Source organism: Salvelinus fontinalis, chromosome 3, assembly GCF_029448725.1.
Source record: "Salvelinus fontinalis isolate EN_2023a chromosome 3, ASM2944872v1, whole genome shotgun sequence".
NCBI lineage: Eukaryota > Metazoa > Chordata > Actinopteri > Salmoniformes > Salmonidae > Salvelinus > Salvelinus fontinalis.
Window position 1 is genome coordinate 50,928,141 of NC_074667.1, and position 19,285 is coordinate 50,947,425.

A 19,285-nucleotide genomic window follows, 5' to 3' on the forward strand; every position below is an offset into this window, starting at 1 on the left:
TACATGATATACAGTACCTAGTAGTATGTTTATACAGACAATGACTCCTACAGCACAGGTGTGCGTGTGCGTGTGCGTGTGTGCGTGTGTGTTTATAAGTGTGTATTATACTCACTAAGCAGTATGATGATACAGATGAGTATGGCTATGATGGCTCCGGTCCCCAGTCCGGAGGCAGCCACAGCTCCGGTGGTAGTACAGTCTCCGTTGTCATCACACGGACACACCTTGACCTTTATAATGGACCTGTTAGAGAGGGGCGGGTTACCGGAGTCCGACACGATGATGGGAACATCATACACCTCTGCATCCAGGTAGGGAATCCTCAGTCTCAACTGGGCATAGTCACCTGCACATAGTCACACAGACACAATGTCCAGTCACTGCTAGAAGCATATAGCAGTGGTGTAGAAATAAACAGTTGAACACTCCAGAGTTTTACTGTAGTCATCTGTGGCCATGTGAGCAGTACTGGCAGAGATACAGTACATGCAAATACATACAGAATAATACACAGGTAGTCACTGTAGCAAAATAGACATGGAGGCAGGCAATCATCTGCAGCACAATATCTCCAATCATATTTCCAACTAAAACAACAGTATATTTCCATCTAAAACAACAGTATATTTCCAACTAAAACAACAGTATATTTCCAACTAAATACTTCCAACGGTGTTTACATCAACATGTACAGATGACATCTTGTCTATCAGGGCAGGGAGATGAATGGATGTGATCTGTCACAAAGCACACAAGTCATACGTCAACATGAGACAGAGCCATTTACTCTCTAGGAGAATAGTGACATATAAGAGCTCCTTTATACCACAGGCCATCAGCCTGAGACCACACCATGTCATCTGTCACACAGAAGCAAACACACAGGGAGCCAGCATCCACACACACATCAGACAAGATTTAAACAATATAAATCAACAGCATTTAAATTTTAACATTTCAGTCATTTAGCAGATGCTCTTTTCGAGAGTGACTTACAGTTAGTGCATTCATCAACCACATATGGTGGGGCTCCCGAGTGGCACATAGGTCTAAGGCACTGCATCTCAGTGCTAGAGGCGTCACTACAGACACCCTGGTTCGATTTCAGGCTGTATCACAACAAGCCTTGATTGGGAGTCCCAAAGGGCGGCGCACAATTAGCCCAGCGTCGTCCGGGTTTGGCCGGTGTAGGCTGTCATTGTAAACAAGGATTTGTTCTTAACTGACTTGCCTAGTTAAATAAAGGTAAAAAAATATACACTACCGTTCAAAGTTTGGTGTCACTTAGAAATGTCCTTGTTTTTGAAAGAAAAGCTAATTTTTTTGTCCATTAAAATAATATAAAATTGATCAGAAATACAGTGTAGACATTGTTAATGTTGTGAATGACTATTGTAGCTGGAAAGGCCAGATTTTTTTATGGAATATCTACATAGTCGTACAGAGGCCCATTATCAGCAACCATCACTCCTGTGTACCAATAGCATGTTGTGTTAGTTAATCCAAGTTTATACTTTTAAAAGGCTAATTGATCATTAGAAAACCCTTTTGTAATTATGTTAGCACAGCTGAAAACTGTTGTTCTGATTAAAGAAGCAATGAAACTGGTCTTCTTTAGACTAGTTGAGTATCTGGAGCATCAGCATTTGTGGGTTCGATTACAGGCTCAAAATGGCCAGAAACAGGACTTTCTTCTGAAAGTCGTCAGACGTTTCTTGTTCTGAGAAATGAAGACAGGCAGCTTCATTAAATAGTTTGAAAACAAAGGAGAGCCGCGAGTGTGCGAGTGTGCGGCTCTCCTTTGTTTTCAAGTTTTCTACTCCGCTTGCCAGCACCTCGCCTAAATAGGTGTGCGTTTCTTTTTCTTCTAGCTTCATTAAATAGTACCCGCAAAACACCAGTCTCAACATCAACAGTGAAGAGGCGACTTCCGGGATGCTGGCCTTCTAGACAGAGTTACAAAGAAAAAGCCCTATCTCAGACTGGCCAATAAAAAGAAAAGATTAAGATGGGGAAAAAGAACACAGACATAGGAACTCTGCCTAGAAGGCCAGCATCCCGGAGTCGCCTCTTCACTGTTGACGTTGAGACTGGTGTTTTTGCGGGTACTATTTAATGAAGCTGCCAGTTGAGAACTTGTGAGGCGTCTGTTTCTCAAACTAGACACTAATGTACTTGTCTTCTTGCTCAGTTGTGCACCGGGGCCTCCCACTCCTCTTTCTATTCTGGTTAGTGCCAGTTTGCGCTGTTCTGCGAAGGGAGTAGTACACAGCGTTGTACGAGATCTGCAGTTTCTTGGCAATTTCTTGCATGGAATAGCCTTCATTTCTCAGAACAAGAATAGACTGACGAGTTTCAGAAGAAAGTTATTTGTTTCTGGCCATTTTGAGCCTGTAATCGAACCCACAAAGGCTGATGCTCCAGATATTCTACTAGTTTAAAAAAGACCCGTTTTATTTCTTATTTAATCAGAACAACAGTTTTCAGCTGTGCTAACATAATTGCAAGTAGAGATGTTGGACTACAGAATTTGAACTATGACACACTACACCTCTAGCGGAGATCCCATGTCTTACCGCTGATCCGGGAGATGGTCCAGTTGCGTCGGACGCTGGAGGGGTAGGAGGGCAGCTCGAACACAAAGGGTCCCACATGGGGGTCAGCGTCGGCATCAGAGGCTGTGATGTTGACCTTGGAGCGGGGATTGGCGCGTTCACACAACTGGGCCTCCTTGGGCATCATCACCGGAGCATTATCATTCACATCTATCAGATGGATCTGCAGAGTACCTGTTCCACTGGCCGGGGGAGAACCTGACAGGGGGGTGCGAGGGGAGAGAGAGAGGGGGGGGGAGATAAGGAAGAGAAGGAAGAAGGGGAGAAAGGAAGAGAGAGACAAACAATACATTTGATGACGATAGAAACTTCATGCATATACACAGCACAGCCGCAGGAAGTAGGGGTGCCCACCCCAAAACATCTTCCCGCTGCCGTATGTTATACAGTGTCTAAAAATCATTTGACGTCAATTGAATTTAATTTGGAGTGGAGATATAGAATGAAAATAGAAGAGAGCAAAGGGACAGAAGGAGGGGAGATGAGGAAGAAACAGAGAAAGAGAAAAATGAGGGAGCTGAGAGAATATTGAGAGAGGGTTTGAGAGTGATGGAAGAATACAGCATGCATTTGTTCTAAAAGCTCCCAGTGATGACAGCCATAACAAATGAAACCGCACATAAATATTTCACCCTGCGTGAGTCTGGAGCTCAGCACTCTCAGAGGATACATGAAACGACTCTACTGGAAAGCACCAGAAATTCCCCTTACACAGGGGCTGTTGTTAAAATGCACTGAGGTGAAACAGACCCTAACCTACAATATACTATGACAACAAGCACACCATAATCTACAATATACTGTGACAACAAACACAACCTAACCTACAATATCCTATGACAACAAACACTCCCTAACCTACAGTCTATGAGAAACAGACTACTATAACTTTGTATAGCCAACTGACTATCATGGAGTATTTAAGCAATAAGCCCCGCGTTGCGTCGTGCCTAAGAACAGCCCTTAGCCGTGGTATATTGACCATATATCACAAACACCTGAAGTGCCTTATTGCTATTATAAACTGTTTACCAACGTAATTACAGCAGTAAAATAAATGTGGTATACGGTCTGATATACCACGGCTGTCAGCCAATCAGCATTCAGGGCTCGAACCACCCAGTTTATAATTTCTGCTAAGTAACTGATGCTGCACTGTCTGCATGAATGGAGTTCACCCAAGCTCATCACACTGAGGAGATCCATCTCTGTTTTCTATTACAAAGTAACGCTTTGCATGAGCTACAGGTACTTTATGTAAAGGTCTATTGCCTCAGCACAGCAGAGCACACCGTTGACTGCTTGTCTGTTGTGATTGGTTCGGTGCTTTGTTGAGCTCCTTCCTTAGTGGAGCAGAATGAATAAAAGCAAAATTCAATTAAAGTAGAATATATCCCCATGTAGACTGGTGTCTGGAATCAATAGGCAATCAACAGCTTGCTTGCCTAAATTCTGTGCACTCGAGGGCAGCACACCTCATTCCCGCAAACCAATCCTTAATATCTCTGTGGTACAACACCACCTGTGCCCTCTCTCTCAAACACAGAGAGTAAGCACCTCTATTTGTAATGGGGCGATTGGTTTTAGAGTACTTCACCGATCGCTATAGCAGCTTCGACAGCACTCACCTGTGGCACATTTAGACAGATATTTCACTCCTCTCCACAGTACACAATGGATGCATTTAGCAGGCAACATACACACTGATGCAGTACGCATGCACACGTACACACATGAGGACAGACACACACACACACACACACACACACACACACACACACACACACACACACACACACACACACACACACACACACACACACACACACACACACACACACACACACACACACACACACACACACACACACAGAATTACCACATGCACACACATTCACTTACCAGACTTACCATTGTCGGCAGCCAGGAAGGTGGCCTCATAGATGTTGTTCCTGACGTACATAGACTCCCTGTCCAGCACAGCCATGGTGGTGATCTGACCATTGGTCCTGTTGATCCTCAGCCAGTTAGCGGGGTCAGACAGCTTGGAGTACCTGCAGACACAGTAGAAACTTTTACAACATATCTAATCCCATAGTGTTAATGGCTTAATATATCCTTCAGTACAAATAGAAGTAGAATTGGTGAATACCCTGTATCTAATCTTAACTTTTCCTGTAGTCCACGATCAGCTCCTTTGTCTTGCTCACATTGAGGGAGAGGTTGTTGTCCTGGCACCACACTGCCAGTTCTCTGACCTCCTCTCTATAGGCCTCTATTTCTCATCCTTGTCGGTGATCAGACATACCGCTGTTGTGTCGTCAGCAAACTTAATGATGATGTTGGAGTCGTGTTAGGCCACGCAGTCGTGGGTGAACAGGGAATACAGGAGGGGACTAAGTACACACCCCTGAGGAGCCCCAGTGTTAAGGATCAGCGTGGCAGACGTGTTGTTGCCTACTCTTACCACCTAGTGGTGGCCCGTCAGGAAGTCCAGGATCCAGTTGCAGAGGGAGGTGTTAATTCCCAGAGTCCTTAGCTTAGTGATGCGTTTTGTGGGCACTATGGTGTTGAACACTGAGCTGTAGTCTATGAACAGGATTCTCACATAGGTGTTCCTTTGTCCATGTGAGAAAGGGAGGTGTGGAGTGCGATTGAGATTGCGTCATCAGGAAGCAGTACGGTATTCTTGCAGCTTGGTTTTGCCAGGCAAAGTTGACAGCTAACAACAAATGAAGAGCAATTTGCACAAACTAATGACTATGTAAGTGGAGATATTAATTAGAGATACAGGACCTTTCTTTCATGCAGGTAACACTGCCACATGAATTCAAAAGTATAGGTCTATATTTGTCTCCATAAATCAATGTAAATCAATGTGATTATTCCGTTAAAAGGCATTTGTCACAGTGTGGAGAGATGGAAAGATACACTACATGACAAAAAGTATGTGGACAGACGCTCGTCGGACAGCTCATTCCAAAAGCATGAGCATTAAATGGAGTCTCCTCTTTGCTGCTATAATAGCCTTTCCACTAGATGTTGAAACATTGCTGCGGGGACTTGCTTCCATTCAGCCACAAGAGCATTACTGAGGACGAGCACTGATGTTGGGTGATTAGGCCTGGCTCGCAGTCGGTGTTCCAATTCATCCCAAAGGTGTTCGATGGGGTTGAGGTCAGGGCTGTGTGCAGGCCAGTCAAGTTCTTCCACACCGATCTCGACAAACCATTTCTGTATGGACCTAGCTTTGTGATTGTGGCAATTGTCATGATGAAACAGGAAATGGCCTTCTTCAAACTATTGCCACAAAGTTGGACGCACAATCGTCTAGAATGTAATTGAATGCTCTAGCGTTAAGATTTCCTTTCACTGGAAATAAGGGGCCTAGCCCGAACCATGAAATATAGCCCCAGACCATTATGCCTCATCCACCAAACTTTACAGTTGTCACTATGCATTCGGGCAGGTAGCGTTCTCCTGGCATCCGCCAAACCCAGATTCGTCCGTCTGACTGCCAGATGGTGAAGCGTGATTCATCAGTACAGACAACGTGTTTCCACTGCTCCAGATTCCAATGGTGGTGAGCTTTAAACCACTCCAGCCGATGTTTGGCATTGCCCATGGTGATCTTAGGCTTGTGTGTGGCTGCTCAACCATGGAAACCCATTTCATGAAGCTCCCGAGTAACAGTTTTTGTGTTGACATTGCTTCCAGAGGCAGTTTGGAACTCGGTAGTAAGTGTCGCAACCAAGGACAGACGATTTTTACACTTCAGCACTTGGGGGTCCCGTTCTATGAGCTTCTGTGGCCTCTCATTTCGTGGCTAAGCCGTTGTTGCTCGTAGACATTTCCACTTCACAATAACAGCATTTACAGTTGACCGGGGCAGCTCTAGCAGGGCAGGAATTTGGTAGCATCCTACAGTATGACAGTGCCACGTTGAAAGTCACTGAGCTTTTCAGTAAGGCCATTCTACTGCCAATGTTTGTCTATGGAGATTGCATGGCTGTGTGCTCAGTTTTATACACCTGTCAGCAACAGGTGTGGCTGAAATAGCCGAATCCACTAATTTGATGGAGTGTCCACATACTTTGTATATATAGTGCAAATATGGAGACAGAGGTATAGAGAGATCAGGTGCCTGGTGGGAGGAAGTTTGATGCTGCTGCTGCTGATGATTATGATGAGTCTAATTAGAGAACACGCTGGAGGATGACACAGGTTAGCGAGTGCCAACGAGATGTGTGGGAGATTATGGCAGCTAGGCAGCTAAATCTATCTCCCGCTAATGAAACACACTCTGCCACATTTAGACTCCTGCAACCATGGAAATCCTGCACTCCAAGGGATGGAGGGAGGTAAAGACAGATAGATACATATCAATGTTTTGATTTGGTGTTCCTTCATGGGGATATCAACAACAGAATAGAAGGCAAAATAACAGGAACTTGAGAGTTAGAGAGAGTCATGCCAACAGACTTGGATGTCAGTTTGGATTTGGTGTCCCTTGACAGGTGAAACAGAGGTCTCTAGTTGGCATGAGAGGCCCTGTCATCTCTTCCCATGCCACGGTGGCACCCCAGGGGCACTCAAGCCTCTCTCTGACACCCAGCTGGCAGAGGCTGGCACAGGGAGAAGGACACACAGCTGGTGGGGAAGATCTATGATCCATCCACGCATGCCACCACTTCCCTTCAGTCTGAAAGTGAAATCAGCTGGCAAATCAGACCCTGTCCAACTCTTTCTTCTCCTCTCCTCTTCCTTCCCCTCTAGATGAGTGAGAACGAAGGGAGGAGGAGGCATGGGGCAGGAGAAAGGGAGAGGAGTCTCTTCTGGTGCGCACACACTGTAGATCCTCATGTCATCTGTCGGGCAAGGTCACTTAAGTGAATCAGCCAGTGGAGTCCAAACATGAACTGCCTGTCTGCTGCCACAACATCTCTGGAGAAGACGGAAGCGCTGACTTCTCATCAATAAAAGAGAAAGAAAGAGACTGAGAAAGGTTTGAGTTAGAGAGAGAGGGAGGCGAGAGAAGAAGAGGAGTTTTGTGGCTCTCAGAAGACAAAATAACAGTGAAAGAGTAAGGTCTCCATTTATGAGAAGAACTGGTGTTTTTAGAGTTTATTTGTTTGCCTGCACCGCATCAATTCTCTAACATTTCCAGATTGCCTTTGTGTACGGGTGTTAGGCTGAATTTAGAGTGGAATTGATTGGTGCTGAATCTGGGGATGGAGTGGCTAGAGTTGCTCAGTGACCTTTGACCCGGTGAGTATGTGGGAGTTCTCTCCAGGGAGGCCCACTGGGTCGATTTAGAGACAGCACCATGCCACCCCACTCAGGGAATATGGCCCCGGATGCAAGCAATAGAGGGATCGATGAGGAGAGAGATGGAGAGAAACAGGGGTAGAGAAAGAAAGTGTGGCTGGACACACAGTCCAGCTCATTACGATTGAACCTTTTCTCTTGTCGCTAGGCAACAGGAATTTATTGGACCTTGGTTTTGGGAGCGGTTCAGTTAGGGATTGCAGTGTTTCAGCCTCACGAGAGAGCAAATCCATGCAAAATACCATCAGCATCTATTCTAAAACAGTGAACATTCAGTACCTGACAGTTTGCTGGATGAAGAGGTCAGGGTCTTGGGCAGCAAACACGGTGAGTGTGGTGCCTGCAGGGACACCCTCCTCAAAACGGATGGACTTGGGGTTGGTGGGGAAGACAGGGGATTCGTTGACGTCCTGTACGGAGATGGTGACCCCCGCTGAAGACTGGAGAGAAGACTGGATCCCACTGGCCAGGGGGGCCTTGTTAGAGACTATCACAGTCAGCATGAAGGCCCTGTTCTGCTCATAGTCCACCGGCTGGAGGAGGGTGGGGGAGAAAGATATGTAGGGAGGGAGAGGGAGAGAAGGCAAAGTTAAATAACAACTCAAATGCACCCATATCAATATGGAACCAAAGCACTTGGAGTTGTTTATGTAAAACAGTAAATGAGTCCCCTACCTTGACCACAGTGACCATGCCGTCGTTGTTGACAGGGTTGGTGCGGATGAGAAAGTGACCCTGGGGGTCTCCGCTGGCGATGCGGTACTGGGCAGCCCAGTTATGGCTGTGGGGCTGATCCCTGTCAATCACTGTCAGGTTGGCCACCACCACATTCACACTGTTCTCTGGGACCTCCCCTGAAAACTACAGACAGAGAGAGGGTGTGAGGGAGGGAGGGAGTAAGTGAGATATTTGTAAGAATTTGGATAATAGACACACTGTTTTCATTATAGCCATTCCGTTCCTTATACTGCTGAATGTCTGTGTGGAAATATTTATTTAAACCAATGGATTTCGAACAAGTGTTTATACATTTACATTTAATTCTGCGCATTTACCAATTAAGCAGTTAAATAAGTAATGCAATTAAATAGATTGCATGGACCATCTTTGGGTAACGATCTTCATTATATTCCAATCTAAAACTATTCAGTCTCACTAAATGATAGAGGAAACTCAGCAGAAACAGCATACACAAAAACCTACTGTACAGGAATCTAGTCCAACTAACATCGCAAAGTTACATTTTGCAGCAGTCTCTTTATTAATCAGGAAACACAAACACACAACACATACTGTACACACACACAGCTGTCATTGTCAGACAATAATCTGTGTTTCCTCTTGTGATGCGTTAACTGGTTTATGGTGTGTGACTGGCAGCTGCTGTTCCATCTAATGACTTCATCGTGGCGCTGTGGCTGCATCCAAACCCCCCTCCCCCTCTTCCTCCTTCTTGCACCCTGTCCCCCGCAGCATTGCCACGCCGCTAAGCACAGAAAAAATGTAATATGCACATTATCTGTAGTGTGTGGGCTCCTCTATTTCATTTTCATCCCGAGCATCAACACAGACAGGAAAACAACTTTCCAAGCTTGTCTGACAACATTGGGAGAGAGAGTGGGTGAGGCAGAATGACATGTGGTTTTAAAAACCTTTCTAATTGGATAATGGGCTCTGGGTAGATGTCCTCACCATTGAAAGTAACAGGTGGTATGTCTGATAAGCAGCCAGAGAAAAACAGATCCCAAAGGGAACCTCCATTGGTTACTAGTTAGGGAACTGGAGCTCCCAACATGGGTTCATAAAGGCAAGAGGATAAAAGTGCATAGTTAAATCAGAATGCTTTAGTAAACTCCAATTCAGGTTGAATTGGAACGGAATCCATCTAGTTCAAAATTGAATAGACCCCAACCACTGAACTGCTTTTAACCACAGAGTTGGAGAGTGAATTGAGAATAACTGAATCATATAAGAATTGAGCCTGGAAAATGAGAACACTGCTGTTTCAGAGAGTAGTAGTGCATTATGTTTCCCCTTTCTCACAAGAGGATCAGCAACTCAACATGAATCTATGGGCTCTTTTAATGTTCTCAATAGAAGCATAGTATTGGTTGAAAACAACAACAGGAACAAAAAGGCAATAATGTTAGCAAAAATTGTGAATAAAAATGCCCTTAAAAACAACTCTTGAAATTCTTCTCTCTGAGTAGAATGGTGCACAGTTAAATGTGTTTTAATGGTTATTATATCCTCATTGTGATGGTAAAGGAGCCCTAGGCATTGGCAACACAAACACACTTCATTTCTGTTTTTCACGTCACACAAGTGCCACATGCAGTGGTACGTCTACTATCACTAATAGTCACACTTAGTGTTGTGCTAACAATCATGCCACTAACTGTCCTTCAGTAATACGTTTCAGTAAAACTAGTCTGTTAGACAGAGGTTCTACAGGTAAACCAGGAATAGCATGAAATCAAGGCATACTGGAATCTATCTGGCTGAGATTTTAACATATGAACCTATAGACCACAGCTCCAAACACTCACCATTATGGATGTGAATTGAAAATGTCGACAGGATTATAGAGTTTAGTTTGAGTGTAATGCACTTGATTAGATCACACCACCATAACACTAGGAGAGAGAGATTATACAGTCGCTGAATGCAGCCTAATGAGTTGTGGCAAGTACCATTGTCTTTTTGTTTTTCACATAATGACGAACATCACACTCATATTCATGCCCATGTTCTGAAATGAATAAAACATTTGTCTTTTTTCAAATGAGAAGCAATATATCTGCTTGGATTACGCCCCCGCAAGCAATTTTACTTAATTAGTGTGCTTATGTTTTCTCTCCATCTCCCATTGAGAGATGCACATTCTTTCCTATGTCTGTCATACACAAATAATTACTGAACTGCTCCAAGTGGAGTTTGCTGTGTGGGAAGAGAAGAAAAGGGGTTGACAAACAAAGCAGCAGAGAATCTGCTAGGAAAATGGAGTGTGTTTATTTCTGTCTGTGTATGTGTGTGCCACGAGTAAAGCTGTCTGTGTGTCAGACACAGCAGTAAGACAGTAAGACAGCTGTCTCTATGACTAACATGTCCTCGCCTGTCCCCACTCCTCTTCTCTTCCTCACTCTCATGTCTTCTGCAGTCTACACCAACATAACCACTGTCCCTCCACAACAGAGGCCCATCCATCTGTTACTGTTGGAACACACAGTTTGACACTTGTGTTCCAAACCATGTGTTCTAAACCATGTTGCCAAAGTTTGTTTCTTTCTCCTTCTTTGTCATCCTGGTTTGTTTGCTATTATAATGTGTTATCTATCTTGCAATGCCACGCGGTTCTAAACACTGAGGCAGTGAGGATACTCAACACTCTCTCTCCACCCAACACCATGTCTGATACACCAGGGCCTACAACAGCAGACAGAGGCTGTTGTGGAGAGAGTAGAGACCGTGTGGAGTGGAGAGGAGTGTGGCAAGGCAGTGCATGTGTGTGTGCCTGTGGAAGTTTGAGTGTTCCCCTGTGAGAGGGGAGTGACAGAGACAGGACAGAGTGGTCCGAGGCGAGGCGTTGTTCAGTGGGCTAGTCTGTGACAGCTGGGGCCTCTTATCAGAGCATCCGGCTGGAACTACGCTGCTGCTTGCCTGGCACACTCCTCTCTCTGCAGATGGATGGACACACAGACAGAAAGAGAAGAGAGAGAGGGAGAAAGAGAGAGAAAGAGAAACCAACGAAGGGAGAGACAGACTACTCCTCCCTTTTGACACACAAACACACACACACACACAATACGGAAGACAGGCTGCCTCCAGTGTGGATGTGTATGGGACTGGGGCCAGACGCCTGCAGGCAAACCATGGTCACCAGAAGAGCGAGGGCTTCTACCATCACCAAATAGAATGCCTATGATCATTCTCTTTCCCCCCTCCCTTTCTGTCCCTCCATGTTGCTCCGTACCACTCCCCCTTAACTTCAGTAGCTCCCTCTTTCTCTCTTTCCCTTTGGCCCCTTTCTTCTCCCTATTTTTAGACCTGTTTTTCTTTGCCTACTGTTTATCTCTCCACATGTCTCTGTCTTTCTCATCTGTACAGCTCTCTACCCTCCTGTCAAAGAGCCATGACCTTATGTTCTCTAAGATAGCATCAGACACATGGACTGCATCTACAGCAGAGTTGGGGCACTGCCTTGTTGAATATCCATCAGCTGATGTTATCCTGTCATGAAGACAAATGTGTGGCCCTACAGTAGAGGTCAATCCTGGGGTGGACAGGTGACTCACCGTCCTGGCGGTCAGCTCGGGAGGGTTGTCGTTGATGTCGGTCACAGAGATGAGGGCAGTGGCCGTGTTGGACAGGCCAAAGTTCAGGTTCCCCTCCATGTCCGTGGCCTGGACGATGATGATGTACTGGGACACTTTCTGGAAAGACACATCAGATCAAGTGGGTGAATGAATGAATAATCTTTCAGAGTATGTGGGGGCTGTGACTGCACTGTTACACCCCCCCATCTCACATAAAAGCATATATTCACACAAACAGTTTGCATCATTGCAGCATAGAAGAGGAGTATCACATTTGCAGCTCTGACACAGCACCCCTGCCAGCATTAATAGCTCTGAGCCTGACACACATACACACACACACACACAAGAGTGAAGGCTTAGAAAGTGAGGGAGCTATGAGCGAGAGTGAAATGCTCATCCATTACAGCCTACAAGCCCTGCTTTCAACTCTCTGAGCAGCTCTGATCATCACTCATTCTAATGGAGGTGCCGGCACTTTAAGAAGAACAACTGTGCTGCAAATATTATAGAGAGTGAATGGACATTGTTTAGCCCAGTTAGAGAGAATAGCTAGAGGCAGTGCTACAGCACCGACCGCCATTGAAAGAACAGTCAATCATGACATCTGACAGTAGAGAAGACACAGCACACTGAGTCATTGTTCTCTCCTCTCTATTTTGTCATTCTCTGTCACTCACTCACACACACACACACACACACACACACACACACACACACACACACACACACACACACACACACACACACACACACACACACACACACACACACACACACACACACACACACACACACACACACACACACACACACACACACACACACACACACACACACACACACTTCGGCTGTCCATAGTGCTGAAGGTTCACTGTCTATCAGTGCAGCGATAGTGTCTCCCTCTCTCGCTCTCCAGTCTCCCCTGTTCTCCCCCTGTAGGCCTCTCAGAGACACCGCTCCTCTCATTAATCCATCTGGCTAAACCCCCTATGGTGATGGTGTGGAGACTGGACGTCAAGGACAGGTCAGTCAATGTGAAGAGGAGAGGAGAGGGAAGCCCATCCTAGCCTGCTGTGTCCAGCCTTCCACCATTCAGCAGCCCTGCTATCTGCTATCACTGGGCCAGTTCTGCACTGTTGAGAGCACAGCCTATAACAGCTCTGGGGTCAGGACCTGAATCCCAGAAGCATTGATGGTGGAACCCATGGGGCCATCTAGTGAACCCTGATGGACGTCAGTATAAAGCTGGGGGAAAATCAATTCTCTCTCTCTGCTCAAGGAGCAGTGTGTTTAATAGTCAGGTCAGGTGATCCAGAGAGGCGTTTTAAAGCACTTAAACTCGCCCAGACTCATTTAAAGTTCTGCAGAGTCATTAGGACTCGCTCCACATGTTAACCTGAACTAGACCAGCTCTATGAATAAAAACTCAATATGGGCTGCTCTTTATTACAGTCATAATGAAATATCAATACCATCTTTTCTGATAGTGCACTGCAGTAATAGACCCTTTACACTCTCCCCAGACTGCCTCACTGTGACTCAGCCACATCAAGGTATCAGTAGTCCTAGATAGCTGCTGTCCAGTGGGTATCCTGACTCTGAGCAGGGAAAGGTGAGTTAAGCCTAACAGCAGGTGGCACTCTCACACTGTAGGGAAAATGGGACATGCTGTCCTGCAGCACTTTGTTCATCACCTGAGAGTTGAGAGAAGTTGATCTAAGCACACACATATGCAAACACACTCGCAAGGCACACCGACACACATCCTCTCCCTCCCGTCAGTATGGTTGCCCCAACAAGCCAGAAAAAGGGGTCTCTAATGACTCCTATAGATCTGCTGAACAGAAGTCTGTTAGATTAAAGAGTCCACCTCTGAAAGGAAATAAGCCTTCTTCTTCCACCAAGCAGAACAACAGCAGTGCTTTTCCCACGGGCCTAAGCCCTTGGACTTTAATGGGAAGTGTTGAAAGGCATCTAGGGCCATAAGAACAGAGCACCGCTGGAAACTGAGGTAAAATTAGATCCTTTTTACAGGTACTGAATGAAGCCGTTTTTTTTTACCAGAGACTGCAGAAAGAGCAAAAGGCTACAGGCTATCAGAACTCAATGGCTAGCATTTCACCAAAAAGATAAAATTAAAACTAAAATGGTTGTCCAATGGTCACTGTTCGGAGTTTGAGAGAAACCAAGTTTGTTCTCGAATCTTTGTTGAAAAAAATGGCCAACCCAAATGGGGACGTTACTGACATTGACAACGGAAATGTAAGGTAACATTTTTACTAGCCAAACATTAATGGAGAATGAGCGGTGTGTAATTGAGCTGTGTGTGTTTGAGCAGTGTGTGTTAGACAGGGTAGACGGAACATTTGAGAAAGAGAAAACAAGTGTGAATGAGCACTGCACCAGCACTTTCCGTATTTGTTCTGTGGTTTGTGTTCCAGCCTGTCAGTCTGGTACTGACCACAGTGGTTACCCTGTCACTAACAATCTCCATCAATCAGCCACTGACTCACATTTAACCCAGAGAGACTCCTTCCCATTCACTGCAGCTCTCTGAGGAAGATGGAGCACAGAGCTCCTGCTAAATACACTGTATTAAACACAAAGTCACATGGACATACAATACAAATTTACACCTTGACCAATATGATCCACTCATGACACATGAAATGCAGTCACACACAAACCCTCAAAAGAAACATCCATATACATATTTGCCACCAGATATGCCAAACAGAGTATGGCTAAGGTTTCTCCAGAAGTATCCCCTAGTGCTGAACCACTTCCTCATGTTGAGAGAGTGACACTCAGTCCCCTGGATACGTATAGAAACCCTAAGCCCCTGTAGATGCCCAGAGCCATGCATGGTCCCCTGCCAGGCCTCTTTCCTCCACCAAGGGGACAGTGTGTAGGCACTCCACCACAGTGTCCGATCAATGCCCTAATCAGGCAGAGCAGAGCTGACATTTTCTAAACTGGAGCCGACACGAGTCAGCCACACAGATCAGCATCGTGCCCAGCCAGGTCCCAGAGAGGCTGCAGTAGCCTGGGGGAGTGAAAAGAAACGGCCCTGTCACTCCAGCCAGGGCCAGAGAGCACAGAGACACCCCAGCCCAGTTGTGGCACACAGGGGCCAAGGCCATCTGAAGACAGTACAACTGTCTCACACTTAGAAGCTCTGACACCCAGCAGGCTACCTCACATTGTACTCTACCAGTTACAATCAGCTGCACTCAGGACCAGGACTCATTTATAACCGTTGCATAAATGTCACAAAATATCTGCATGTGCCATTTCTGAAAAGAATACATACATCTTCTTCTTTTTTTTGCCCACGCTACAGACAGCTAAATCGGTCCGCTAATACAGGACTAGTAGAAGCCCAATGCACTACTTTTGTGAAAATAGAATAAAAAATAATTAAAACATTGTTTAGTTTGAAAAACTCACTGCAAAATATCAAACCGTTCTGACCACACCCCCTACTCCCCATGGCTATGTGTCATGCCCTGGCCATAGAGAGGTTTTTATTCTCTATTTTGGTTAGGTCAGGGTGTGATTAGGGTGGGCATTCTATGGTTTCTATTTCTTTGATTTTTGGCAGAGTGTGGTTCCCAATCAGAGGCAGCTGTCTATCGTTGTCTCTGATTGGGAATCATACTTAGGCAGTTTTTTTCCCAACTGTGTTTTGTGAGTAGTTATTTTCTGTTTAGTTACTGCACCTGACAGAACTGTTTCGTTTTTTCACTTTGTTATTTTGTTCGAGTGTTTTGATAAATAAAAATCATGAACACTTTTCACGCTGCACTTTGGTCCACTCCTTCCGACGACAGGCGTTACACTATGAGGTGTGGGCAGAATGTTTTGATATTTTGCAGTGACTTTTTCAAACTAAACATGCATGCTGCCTATAGCAAGTGCCTATCCATGCATTCTGCAAGATTGATTGTATATTGGAAACCATTAAAAAGTAGGCTACAGTCCACACTTCTATGCAAAGGACCAATTATTGTTTAAAATGTTGTTTATCAATAGATTATTGGGTTAAAATGTCCTGACTTGGTATAGGCTCTGAAATGAAATAGGTTTATGATTTCGGACTCCTATCGCACAGCAATACTGCAGCCTACCCATCCTGTCAAATATTTTACGTAAACTATCGGTCTATTTAATGTGTTGGCAGAATGTTTGTTTTTTTATTCAGTAATTTATGCTGTATTTGGCAAAGGACTGTGACAGTTTCTGAAAGAGAAAACAATGTTTGAATTCAAAAAAACATTTGCATAGTTTTTTCCCCCAACCTAAATATGCTGGATTATCCACAAATTCTCAAATCAAATTTAATTGTCACATACACATGGTTAGCAGATGTTAATGCAAGTGTAGCGAAATGCTTGTGCTTCTAGTTCCGACAATGCAGTAATAACCAACAAGTAATCTAACCTAACAATTCCACAACTACTACCTTATACACACAAGTGTAAAGGGATAAAGGCATTGTTTAAAGTGGCTAGTGGTGCATTTTTACATAATTTCCATCAATTCCCATTATTAAAGTGGCTGGAGTTGAGTCAGTATGTTGGCAGCGGCCGCTAAATGTTAATGGTGGCTGTTTAACAGTCTGATGGCCTTGAGATAGAAGCTGTTTTTCAGTCTCTCGGTCCCTGCTTTGATGCATCTGTACTGACCTCGCCTTCTGGATGATAGCGGGGTGAACATGCAGTGGCTTGGGTGGTTGTTGTCCTTGATGATCTTTATGGCCTTCCTGTGACATCGGGTGGTGTAGGTGTCCTGGAGGGCAGGTAGTTTGCCCCCGGTGATGCGTTGTGCAGACCTCACTACCCTCTGGAGAGCCTTACGGTTGTGGGCGGAGCAGTTGCCGTACCAGGTGGTGATACAGCCCGACAGGATGCTCTCGATTGTGCATCTGTAGAAGTTTGTGAGTGCTTTTGGTGACAAGCCAAATTTCGTCCGCCTCCTGAGGTTGAAGAGAAGCTGCTGCGCCTTCTTCACAACGCTGTCTGTGTGGGTGGACCAATTCAGTTTGTCTGTGATGTGTACACCGAGGAACTTAAAACTTTCCACCTTCTCCACTACTGACCCGTCGATGTGGATAGGGGGGTGCTCCCTCTGCTGTTTCCTGAAGTCCACAATCATCTCCTTTGTTTTGTTGACGTTGAGTGTGAGGTTATTTTCCTGACACCACACTCCGAGGGCCCTCACCTCCTCCCTGTAGGCCATCTCGTCGTTGTTGGTAATCAAGCCTACCACTGTAATGTCATCCGCAAACTTGATGATTGAGTTGGAGGCGTGCATGGCCACGCAGTCGTGGGTGAACACAGAGTACAGGAGAGGGCTCAGAACGCACCCTTGTGGGGCCCCAGTGTTGAGGATCAGCGGGGTGGAGATGTTGTTACCTACCCTCCCCACCTGGGGGCGGCCCGTCAGGAAGTCCAGGACCAAGTTGCACAGGGCGGGGTCGAGACCCAGGGTCTCGAGCTTGATGACGAGTTTGGAGGGTACTATGGTGTTAAATGCTGAGCTGTAGTCGATGAACAGCATTCTCACATAGGTATTCCTCTTGTCCAGATGGGTTAGGGCAGTGTGCAGTGTGGTTGCGATTGCGTCGTCTGTGGACCTATTGGGTCGGTAAGCAAATTGGAGTGGGTCTAGGGTGTCCGGTAGGGTGGAGGTGATATGGTCCTTGACTAGTCTCTCAAAGCACTTCATGATGACGGAAGTGAGTGCTACTGGGCGGTAGTCGTTTAGCTCAGTTACCTTAGCTTTCTTGGTAACAGGAACAATGGTGGCCCACTTGAAGCATGTGGGAACAGCAGACTGGGATAAGGATTGATTGAATATGTCCGTAAACACACCAGCCAGCTGGTCTACGCATGCTCTGAGGACGCGGCTGGGAATGCCGTCTGGGCCTGCAGCCTTGCGAGGGTTAACACGTTTAAATGTTTTACTCACCTCGGCTGCAGTGAAGGAGAGCCCGTAGGTTTTGGTAGCGGGCCGTGTCAGTGGCACTGTATGGTCCTCAAAGCGAGCAAAAAAGTTATTTAGCCTGTCTGGGAGCAAGACATCCTGGTCCGCGACGGGGCTGGTTTTCTTTTTGTAATCCGTGATTGACTGTAGACCCTGCCACATACCTCTTGTGTCTGAGCTGTTGAATTGCGACTCTATTTTGTCTCTGTACTGGGACTTACCTTGTTTGATTGCCTTGTGGAGAGAATAGCTACACTGTTTGTATTCGGTCATGTTTCCGGTCACCATGCCCTGGTTAAAAGCAGTGGTTCACGCTTTCAGTTTCACACGAATACTGCCGTCAATCCACGGTTTCTGGTTTGGGAATGTTTTAATCGTTGCTGTGGGTACGACATCGTCAATGCACTTTCTAATGAACTCGCTCACCGAATCAGCATATTCGTCAATGTTGTTGTTGGACGCAATGCGGAACATATTCCAATCCGCGTGATCGAAGCAGTCTTGAAGCGTGGAATCAGATTGGTCGGACCAGCGTTGAACAGACCTGAGCGAGGGAGCTTGTGGTTTTAGTTTCTGTTTGTAGGCTGGAAGCAACAAAATGGAGTCGTGGTCAGCTTTTCTGAAAGGAGGGCGGGGAGGGCCTTATATGCGTCGCGGAAGTTAGTATAACAGTGATCCAAGGTTTTACCAGCCCTGGTAGCACAATCGATATGCTGATAGAATTTAGGGAGTTTTGTTTTCAGATTAGCCTTGTTAAAATCCCCAGCTACGATGAATGCAGCCTCAGGGTGTGTGGTTTCCAGTTTACAAAGAGTCAGATAAAGTTCGTTCAGGGCCATCGATGTGTCTGCTTGGGGGGGAATATATACGGCAGTGATTATAATCGAAGAGAATTCCCTTGGTAGATAATGCGGTCCACATTTGATTGTGAGGAGTTCTAGATCAGGTGAACAGAATGACTTGAGTTCCTGTATGTTGTTATGATCACACCACGTCTCGTTAATCATAAGGCATACACCCCCGCCCCTCTTC

The 19,285-nt window shown here is 45.7% G+C and overlaps 1 protein-coding gene across 4 annotated transcripts in view; it reads right to left on the reverse strand.

The window, feature by feature from the left end:
- The window catches only part of LOC129851070 (cadherin-4-like), a 450,252-nt gene that overhangs the window by 6,938 nt on the left and 424,029 nt on the right, over positions 1–19,285 (reverse strand). For 3 of the 4 annotated variants that reach the window (XM_055917262.1, XM_055917261.1, XM_055917258.1), the window contains 6 exons: positions 12,242–12,379; positions 8,622–8,807; positions 8,226–8,479; positions 4,521–4,672; positions 2,580–2,816; positions 116–349 (listed from right to left, as the gene is read on the reverse strand). In XM_055917262.1, coding sequence (XP_055773237.1) covers positions 116–349; positions 2,580–2,816; positions 4,521–4,672; positions 8,226–8,479; positions 8,622–8,807; positions 12,242–12,379 — 1,201 coding nt within the window. The remainder of the gene's footprint in view (positions 1–115; positions 350–2,579; positions 2,817–4,520; positions 4,673–8,225; positions 8,480–8,621; positions 8,808–12,241; positions 12,380–19,285) is intronic. The other variant, XM_055917259.1, reaches the window with a different exon arrangement.